This window comes from Tenrec ecaudatus, chromosome 18, assembly GCF_050624435.1.
Source record: "Tenrec ecaudatus isolate mTenEca1 chromosome 18, mTenEca1.hap1, whole genome shotgun sequence".
Classification (NCBI taxonomy): Eukaryota; Metazoa; Chordata; class Mammalia; order Afrosoricida; family Tenrecidae; genus Tenrec; species Tenrec ecaudatus.
In genome coordinates this window covers 13048612-13058741 of record NC_134547.1, presented here as the reverse complement: position 1 = coordinate 13058741, position 10130 = coordinate 13048612, and the positions used below count along the sequence as shown (strand labels likewise).

General features: G+C 56.5%; 2 protein-coding genes across 4 annotated transcripts in view; one reads left to right on the top strand and one right to left on the bottom strand.

Moving 5' to 3' along the window:
- SNRPD2 (small nuclear ribonucleoprotein D2 polypeptide) overlaps positions 1-10130 on the bottom strand; it is a 34387-nt gene that overhangs the window by 2165 nt on the left and 22092 nt on the right. The window contains exons 1-2 of one of the 3 annotated variants that reach the window (XM_075537929.1): positions 2779-2931; positions 807-986 (exon numbers count right to left, since the gene is read on the bottom strand). In XM_075537929.1, coding sequence (XP_075394044.1) covers positions 807-986; positions 2779-2780 — 182 coding nt within the window. In that variant the 5' untranslated portion in view covers positions 2781-2931. Of the gene's footprint in view, positions 1-806; positions 987-2648; positions 2758-2778; positions 2932-10130 lie in introns of those variants that run through there. The other 2 variants (XM_075537930.1, XM_075537931.1) reach the window with 2 other exon arrangements.
- On the top strand, positions 3533-9699 carry QPCTL (glutaminyl-peptide cyclotransferase like). The gene is made up of 7 exons (XM_075537928.1): positions 3533-3804; positions 4276-4419; positions 5909-6190; positions 7011-7163; positions 7249-7348; positions 8081-8197; positions 9025-9699. Exons 1-7 carry the CDS (start codon positions 3595-3597, stop codon positions 9168-9170), a joined length of 1152 nt encoding a protein of 383 aa, XP_075394043.1. The 5' UTR covers positions 3533-3594; the 3' UTR covers positions 9171-9699.

The following is a 10130-nucleotide window of genomic DNA, read 5'->3' as shown; positions in this document are numbered from 1 at the left end:
GATTAGGTACTCCACCTGAAGCGAATGATCAAATTGTGGTTAACTGAGGACTTGGGAGAAAGTATGTGACCTTATTTCTACACTCACAACCACGGGCATGGAACCCTACTTTAAGAAACAGCTCCATTGTTCTGAGATGGAAATGTTTTCAAATACACGTTCTCCAGACCGAATAACGCGTCCCCCAGTAGCCCTCCATTAAGGAGCAGTCTTATAGGAGCTACCACACTAGATGAATTAGGTTCTAGTCAAACCACGTTCAAATGTAGCAACTCCCTGAGGGTGGGCGGCTCAGTGGAGTTTGAGATCAACTAGCACTATCTCACTGTTTGCGTATTGTGTTACCTGCTTATGATATTACCTATTGTTCTGTTTGCCTTTTGGAAGACCAGTAAGCCCTATTATAGATACCCATTGGAAAACACATTCACTCTCTCGGTCCTGATATGGGTTGAGGAGCCCCTGGTGCCCCACCCTCTGTCTGTGTGTCTTTAATATTTTCCACAATTGCAAAGTTGCTCCCGAGGACCCGTCCGTGTTGGGGAACCCCCTCTCAGACCCCATAAAATCTTTACACGCGTCACTTCATGATTGCCACCCGAGACTGTGGGAGACAGAGACAGTTATGTGCTGTCTGCTCACCGGGTTGGGATTCAAGTTCACCCAGAGGTAACTCGGAAGAAAGGCCTGGCAGTCTACCAGGGACCCCCCTGCTGTTGACAGCTCAACAGCACACAGCAGTACTCTGATGAGTCTGAATAGAGGGACGAGAGGCTGTCGCGGGCTGACCCCTGCTGGGCACCCACCTGTCGAAGGCCTTCACGCGACCCAGAAGCTTCTTGTTGTTGCGGCAGTTGATGAGCACCTGGGTGTTGTTCTTGACCGACTGCGTGAGCACGGAGAGGGGCCCCGTGTTGAACTCCTCCTCCTCCCGCTTCTGCAGTTCCTCCGGGGTCATCTCGCTCTTGGGCTTGTTGAGGAGGCTCCTGGGGAGCAGGGTGGGGTGCAACAAGGCATGTAGGTCAGGGGTTCTAGGGTTCGGAGAACAGCCCTGCGATCATCCCTCTGCCCCCAGCGCTTCTTCAGCGCAGCGTAAGCAGCGCAACTGATTCCCCAGCGCAGCGCAACTTCCGGTGGGAAGAGGCAGGTCAACGATACGATAGAGTGCCAGTTTGTGGCATGTTAGGAGAAGCGATTTTTAAAAAGCCCCAATCAATGCCTTCACGTCAATCCCAACTCACAGCGTTAAAAATGATGAAAGAACCCCACATATTTCCAAGTGGAATAATGGGCAGGGCTCTACAGATGCAGCTCTCCGGCACACACCCCAGCTCTGCTCCCACCAACTGTCCTCCAGAGTACTCTATTAGGCAGCCTCCTCTTTCCAAACCCAAACTAAACCCACTGCTGACTGATCACTTCAGACTCAAAACCACCTCGGCACCAAGTCTCCTTGGAAACCCATGGGAGTCTTCGTATAGGGGAGCAATACATTGGGCTGCTAGTTGCAGAATTCAGCAATTCTAAACCAGCCACTCTGTGGGAGAAAGATGTGACTTTCTACTTGCAAACAAGTACACCCGGGGAAACCCACAGAGGCAGGTTCAACTCGGCTCTACAGGGTCACCACGAGTCAGCATTGACTCAAAACCAAGTGAGTTTTGTTGTTTTTTTGTGGGGAGGGGTTTTTTCCAAGGCTGTCATGGGAATAGACATTCTCATTTTTCTCCTTCAGAGCTACTGGTGGGTTTGAACCACGGACCTTGGGGTTAGCAGCCAAACCCACAGCACCACCAAGGGGCTCCTTGAACTTTCACCTTGGGGCCTATGTATCTGCTTCCATCTTAAAGGCAGTTTTATTGACCTATAGCTCACATATGATATTATTGTATGGTTTAAATATATTTAGGAGAGCTGTGCCCTCATCGCCAGTCAATTTTGGTACATTTTCTTCATTCTCGTAGCACGCCTTTGCTTATTAGCCGGGATAGACTATATCCGTGGTTCCCTCCCTGCTGTTCCCAGGACATTCTGGCCACCGGATCAGCCTTTTCACGTGGCCTCTGGGGCTCTATAGAGCTATCGTCCCCAAATTGGCACTTCTGTTTTCATCTGGTTCTACGCATGAATTAGAACAAACACACAAAAAACGTTATCATCCAGGATTTGGAATCAATCTGATAGCCACTGGTTTGTGAACTTTTAACACAGCACATACTTTTGACTATTATTAGTTGCCTGCTTCTCTCCCCCAAAACCCTCTTTAAGGAACCGAGTTATTTTGGGGGGCGGGTATTGTTTCTGTTGAACTCCATGAGGTATTCCAGGTGTCTAAAGCAGTGCCTGGTACAAAACGAACACCGGTAACTATTTGGGAGAACACATCCTCTCGAACTCGTGGGACAGCCACCCGTCCTCCACTCCACGGCAATGTCCGGGTGAGTCTCCCATCTCAAATCGTTACCCGCATTCGCCTTCCCCAAGTTCCTTATCCCTAGACGTGCTTCCTCTGAAAAGGCATCTCAAGCAGACTAGTGACTTGGGGAAGCTCCCAGCTCGTTCTCTGATAAGGAACCCCAGCCCCGCTCCCGAACTCAGGACCCGAGAAACTCCATCCATGAACGTTTCACAAAAGTGCGCCACTTTACCCAGGAAACGTCCGCCTCGACCCCCGGCTGGCCACCAAGAAAGCGCCCGATCCAACCTCTTCCAACTCCTAACCGACCAAATTTGCAGCCTCAACCCGACTCCCGCCGCCCCATCCCCGCCAGGCCTCACATGGTGCTTAGCTTAGCTGCGTTCTCCGATCAACCCCGTCTTCTCCGCGTTGCTTCTGCCTTTGAAAGGAGAGGCGGGACTTCCGTTTCCTCCGACCCACTTCCGCTGGCGCCTGCGCACCAGCCTAATGAGCGGGCGGAGGCGTGGCCTGTAGTCATAGCGACCCCCGCCCAGCGGTGCGTCGGTGGTGGGCTAGAAACCTTGCGTCGTGGTTCGGGACCATTCGGCACCACTCGGGGCACATGTGCCCCACGTTTTAAGGGGAAACCAAAGAAGGCCCGGCTCGAACTATGTCGCTAAAGGACAGGATAGGCTGAAAAAAGGAAACGCCGCTCATCCCAAATACCCGCCGTACGGGCCTTCGGGGCGCGGCTTCCGAAGAACGAATCCGCTCCCAGCTGCGGGATGCCGCCCGTTTTGCCACAGGATGATTCGTTTCTGCTGCTAGTCCTTCGACGGGGCACAACCAATCCCTTGTCTACATCCGGGAGGGGCGTGGACGTATGCCGGTTAGGTCGACGGGTGTCCAAGATCGGACGCTTCCCATTGGCTCTCCCTCTTCCGCTGAGGCGGAGCCCAGCCCTTTCGCGCTCCCTATTGGGTTGTGCAACTCCCGAGGGAGCCAATCCTGCCCCAGGGAGGCAGGGAGGTGTGGCCTCGGACCGAGCGTTCCCATTGGCTTCCTTCCTAGCCGGAGGGTGGGACAATGCCGTCGCTCTGATCCCTCATTGGCCCCCAAATTGCATGAGGTGGGACTTGGCTGGGCCTGAACTGGCGGCTCCGCTGTCCCGGACCGGGTTGCTGGGCAAAGCGATCATGCGTCCCGGGAACCGCGGGCGGCCTCGGCTGCGGCTCGGGGAACGCGGCCTCTTGGAGTCACCCTTACCGCCCAAGCGCCGCCTGCTACCGAGGGTGCCGCTGTTGCCCCTGCTGCTGTTGGCGGTGGCTGTCGCCTGGACGTTCTACACCGTCTGGAGCGGCTGGCATCGGGGTTCTGAGGAGCTGTTACTGACCCGGCAGCAGCAGGTGAGGCCAGGAGCAGGCCCGGGCTCTGCGGGACCCCTCACTCCCCGCCAGCCCTTTCCAGGGTATCGGGTTGACTGACGTGGCTTTATGTTAATCCCCTAACCGCAGGTGCACCAGGTTTGGTCTTTCCAGCACTTGCACCTCCCAACGAATTAAGGTTCCGCATTGGGTTCCTAACTGCGTCTGCCTCCCGAAGGGTCTGGAGTGGTTAAGACTTCAGGGTGGGGCGACCTGGGTTCTAATCCTCATTCAGCTACTGGGGAAAGACCCGTCCTCAGCCTGGCCTTTGATTTCCCCACCGGGATTGGGGGGTGGGCTGGACCAGGGACTTATTTTCTTCTGGAGCTGAGATTCCCTTTTGAAGCTCCCAATACTTATTATGATGTTAAGGCACCGGGTTCCGCGGGCTATCTGAATGGGGATTGTTCTCGTGTCTTACCCTGCCCCTCTCCACCCTTTCCCTCTGCCAAGCCTCCGTTGGTCGGAAGCCTTTCCGAAGCCCGGCTGAGGAGAGTGGTGGGGCAGCTGGACCCACAGCGTCTCTGGGACTCTTATCTGCGCCCCCTGCTGATAGTGCGGCCTCCAGGTAGTCCAGGCAATCTCCAAGTCCGAAAGGTAAGGGGCCCCGGGGACCCTGAGCCACCCAGTTCGCACGCAGGAGAATGAACAGGATTTGGTCAATGCGGCCAAAAGCACAGAACAGCCAAGGCACAGAGGTGAGACTTGGGCTGCAAACTGTCTGATTGCAGTCTCACGAGACTGTACTGCCTTCTTCAGAAAAGCCTGGTCCTAGGTGACTGAGGCTCACAGAGGTATTTTAGCTTGCCCCTGTCCTGTTGCTAATCACGGTTTACCACCCACGAACACTGGTGGTGTTGTGGGCTGTACACTGAGCTGCTGCAGCGGCAGCAGGTCAGCATTTGGAGCCCACCAGCCCTTCCCGAAGAAGAAAGATGGGGCTGCTGCTTCTGTCAAGATCCTGCTTGCGGCAGTCGGCCTCTCCATGGGCCAACTCGAGCTGGACGTGGAACTGGTACCTGGAGACGACGGGGCAGCTGAAGGCCCCAAGGAGGCTGGTCGGCCACCGCCTGAGTGATTGCAGCCGCTGGCCCTGCAGGCAGGGCAGCCTGGGGCCTGCAGGCCTGGACATTAAAATCTGACTCTCCCTTCCGAAAAAAGATTCCGCTTGCTGGTTTGAGTGTTTTGGACTCCTTCCCTTCACCTCCACCTCCTCCTCCTCCAAGTGTGTAGGACAGGGTAGAACTGCCCCATCCTTAAGGAAGCCAAATCATTCTCCCTCGGACTGGCTGGTGGGTTTGAACCCAAGTGAGCCTTAACCACTGTGCCCCTGGGGATGCTAAGTTGCCTTCACTTCTGACTCATAGACACCCCAGGTGTGCAGACTAGAATTGCTACATAGGGTTTTCAAGGCTGTGACCTTCCGGAAGCCGGTTACCAGGTTTTTCTTTGGTGGTGCCTACTGGGTGAGTTCGAACCCCAACCTTACGGGTCCTAGTGGAGTGCTTAAGTGAGCTCCTGAAAAGTTTGAAGCCAATCCTATCTCATCTCAGTCTCAGCGTGTGACCAGGGACCGGTGTCCTAACCGCTCCATTGCCTGTTTCCCTGTCTGCATAGGGGGGGGAGGGGCATTCTGGAGAGTGGGCAGAGCAAGGCTGGCCCACACCGGCCAGTGCTTTTTCAGAACCGACTGGCGAAGCTTGCCTGGCATGCCCTAGGGCAATGGTTCTCAACCTTCCTAATGCCTTGACCCTTTCATACAGTTCCTCATGTTGTGGTGACATCCCCACTCCCAACCATAAAATTATTTTCATTGCTACTTCATCACTGTCAGTTTGCTACTGTTATGAATCGGGCAACCCTTGTGAAAGGGTCGTTTAGCCCCCAAAGGGGTCATGACCCACAGGTTGGGATCCACTACCCTAGGGGCTTGGCAGAAATGTGCCAAGGGAAGTTCTAAACCTGGGATTTACTGCTGGGCCCCATAGCTCTGCATGGCTCAGGATAAATACCTACTTCTACTTCCAACCTAACACCCCTACCCTCCCACGCCCTGTCTGCCCTCCCACCTCTCTCTCATCACCAGTTCCTGGAGACCACACTGCGGGCCCTGCCAGCTGGCTGGCACGTGGAGCTGGACCCTTTCACAGCCTCCACACCCTTGGGGCTGCTGGATTTTGGCAATGTGGTGGCCACACTGGACCCAAAGGCTGCCCGCCACCTCACTCTTGCTTGCCATTACGACTCAAAGCTCTTCCCTCCGGGCTCAGCGCCCTTTGTTGGGGCCACAGATTCAGCTGTGCCCTGTGCCCTGCTGCTGGAGCTGGCCCGGGCCCTGGACCTGGAGCTGAGCAAGGCCAAGGAGCAGGTGAGGAGATGGAGCTGGCGATGGGGGATGGCCCACCCCCCGTTGCCTGGGTGTTTATCACATTTCTGGTCTTCCTGCTTTTATGCCGTGTAGAGAGTGTCCTGGGCTTGAAACCTGGCCAGGTTCCCATTTGGTTCAGAGCCTATATCCTGGCCCCTGAGTTGTATTGTGCCCGGTCTAAGCTCAGCCCCAAGCCCCTACCCTCCAGCCCCTTCACTTTATCCACACTGGCCTCCTCTGCTCCTCGGGCCCTCACGTTTCCGTTTCCCATCCACCTCAGGACATTTGCACTAGCTCTTTTCTCTGCCAGGAAGTTGACAGAAGGAACAGGGGCTGGCACTGGGAAATCACTGCAGCCAGGTGACCCAGGAGACACAAGGTCCAAAATCAATACAGCCAGACTGATGCTTAGAATCGAGGATGGCAAGACTTCGTCTCATATCTATGGACAAGTCATTAGGGGGGACCAGCCCCTGGACAGGCCGTCATGCGCGGGAGACGGTCAGCATAAAAGAGGGAGACCCTCTAGGAGATGGATTTATGCAGTGGATACAAGAGTCGGCTCCAGTCTAGCCATGACTGTGAGGATGGCCCGGGGCAGGGCCGTGCTTGGGTCTGTTTTACACGGGGTCGCTATTATGAGTGAGAACTGAGTCAAGGCCACCTAACAACAGCCCGGCTCAGAATCGGCTTTGGGTCCCTGGACTCTAAAGGAGGTCGAGTTGACACGCTCTTTTTGGAGATGCAAAGTCGGGAGGAAGTGCGAGTGGGTGGAAGCCAGGGCCTGACACTGGCCCTCCCCTGCCACCCTTCCCCATAGGCCGCCCCAGTGAGCCTGCAGCTGCTCTTCTTGGATGGCGAAGAGGCGCTGAAGCAGTGGGGACCCAAGGACTCTCTTTATGGCTCCCGTCACCTGGCGCAGCTCATGGAGTCGGCCCCGCACAGCCCCGGCCCCACCAGGATCCAGGCGATTGTAAGACCATGGCCGCTCTCGGTGTCCGGAGGAGGAGGGAGACGATGCGGCCGGCCTCCTCCTCCATCCTGGTTTCTCCTTTTAGGAGCTCTTTGTGCTTTTGGACCTCCTGGGAGCACCCCACCCCACCTTCTACAGCCACTTCCCGCGCACGACCCGCTGGTTCCACCGCCTGCGGAGCATCGGTGAGGTGGGAGGCAGGCAGGGGACTGCCTGGAATCCTCCGCAGGGACGGTGGGGGTGGCCAGGGAGTGGACAGGCCACTTGCCCTCTGAAGGATCTATCATCCTTTCTCTTCATCTCAGAGGCCTTGAAGAAAGGCAGGCTGAGGCACCCAATGACCGCTGAAGGATCCCAGCATAATTAAACCCACGGGCTCCGGGTCAGGCAGGCTTGGGTTCCAGCCCTGGCTTTGACCGCTCCCCAGCCCTCTCTGCCTTGGTGCCCCTCTGCAAAATGGACACAGAGGTGTCCATGGTAGGGGTGTGGACCTTGCAGGCTCAGAGGGACCCAGTAGGACTGGAAACGGAGGAAGCCCACAGGAAGGGCGAGCGAGCTGCCTCTCCCAGGCGCCCTAGTGGTGCAGCGGGTTGAGCGCCGGCAAGCGGACCACAAGTACGGCCGTGTGGACCCACTCGTGGCTCTGAGGGAAAGAGATGAGGCTGTCAGTGTCCCGAACGACTGCCAGCCTCGGAAACATACAAGAAGCAGTTCTACTCTGCTCTGCAGTGACCTTATGAGTCAGCATCAACTCAGTGGCTGTGGGTTAAGTTGCCTTTCTGTCTTTTAGCGTCCAGGTCCTATCGGGAGACCCAGTATATGATCCCTTCCATGTGTGAGCAGGGGTGGGGATGGGCTTTGGATTCGACCCCCTCAGGCACTGACCCTCGCTCTCTAATCCGCCTGCCCCTCTCCAGAGAAGCGTCTGCACCGACTGAACCTGCTGCAGTCACACCCCCAGGAGCTGATGTACTTCCAGCCGGGGGAGGCCCCTGGCTCTGTGGAAGACGACCACGTCCCCTTCCTGCGGCGAGGTACAGGGCGGCTAGGGAGGTACAGGGGACAGCGGGCCCACGGCAGGGCCCTTCCCCAACCCCTCCCCAGGGCTTGAGGGCAAGAGCCAGTTGCTTAACCTCTTTGCGCCTCGATGCCCGCATCGGTCAGATGGGCAGGAGAGTCGTCAGCTCTTGTGGACAGAGCCCTGGTGTACAGTGGGGTAAGCGCTCAGCTGCCAACCCGACAGTTGAGGAGTTTGGGCCCAAGGGAGGAAGATGAGGCCGTCTACTTCATTAGAGACCTGCAACTTCAGAAGCCGCTCTCCTCTGCCCCAGAGGGTCCTCAGGGACCGGAACCCACCTGACAGCAGCGGGGTTTGTTTTTTTTAGAAATCTGTTAGCGTGGACTGAAACACCTGGCGCAGGTCGTGAGCACCGAAGAAATGTTAGCTGTTGAGTCAGCATCGTTTCAGAGACTGGGGGCTCAAATTTAGGGGGGGGCAGCTTAAAGGGAAGGTTCTTGCTGTTGGCTCCGGGAAAGGGACCTTGTCTCCTTTCACCGTCTGAGGGCCTGGAGCATCCCTTGGGGATCACCAGGTATGGTGGCGTCAATCTTCCCCTGCGTCTAGGAGGTTCTCAGCCCAGGGGCCCTGCATCCAATGGAGCCGCGCAGCTCCTGCCTCTGCTCTCTTGGTGGTAGGTTCCCAGTGGCGGCATTTTCTAGCTTTTACCTCTTAGTCCAGCGTTCTCAAAGTGCCAGGATGGAGGATCTTGTAGGCGTGAGGAAAGGTGACACTGGTCTGGTCCTGGGTGCCTGGCTCTGCACTGGGTCTCAGGTGGGCCTGCGTGTCTTCTGTCACCCACAGGGGTCCCGGTACTCCACCTCATCTCCACACCCTTCCCCTCTGTCTGGCACACGCCTGCTGACTCCGAGGCCAACCTCCACCCACCCACAGTCCACAACCTCAGCCGCATCCTTGCCGTATTCCTGGCTGAATACCTGGGACTCTAACCTGCCCAGCTGATCTCCAACGGGAAGGGGCAGGCATCTCACTCCTGGGGAGAGGTGCCCAGCAGGGGACATGCCAAGGGCACCTGAAGCCAGGGGACCTCAGGCCTGGCTCCCCTCGGATGTGCTGGTTTGTCCTTGGGGACAGCTTCGGCTCCTGCTTGTGCTATAATCGGAAGACCTTTCCGCTGACTGTCTCAAACCACCATCCTGCAAAGACTTGGCAGAAGCCACCATCGTGACAAGGACCAAAAGCGTAAGAACTTGGCCCCTGTCTCGAGAAGATCGCTTGCTCTGAAGGCTGACGGAGCTGAATGCCCTTGTTTGGGGACCGGCGTCTGGACCTGCAGCTCCTCCCACTGGGTTTGTCAGTTCCTCCTTCAGGACGACAGCCTAGGTACCGCATCAGCCCAAACCTTCACACGGGACCCGAAGTGTGTGTGCTTGTAAGCATGGAACAGAGAGGGAAGCCAACCTTTGGGAAAACTGGATTCTACCAGACCCAATGGGCAATAAAACAGCATTTCTGCAAGTCTGGTTCCGAGGTGTTGCTAGAGACGTCGGGTACCGCACTCGGAGAGGCGAGATGTTAGAGGACTGCTCTTGCTATGTAATATGAGTGCCCAACAGGAGGACACGAGACTGGGGAGCCCTGGGGATGCGATGTTGAAGCGCTTGGCTATTCCTGGAAAGGTTGGTGGTTCGAAGCCACTCAGCTGCTCCGCAGGAGAAAGAGGAGGCTCGAAAAAATTTCATTCTCGGCAGTGCTGCTCTGTCGCCCTGGGGTAACTGTGAGTCAAAAATTGACGTGGCAGCACCCAACCCCCACAGGTCCACGTTTCTCCCAAGATGCCCATTCATCTCCTGAAGGCTCGCTCTTCTTTGGCACTGCCCTTTGGCCCTCCCAAGCATGAGGGCCTCTTCTGAAAACATGCCCAAAGAACGTGAGACAGCGCCTCCTCA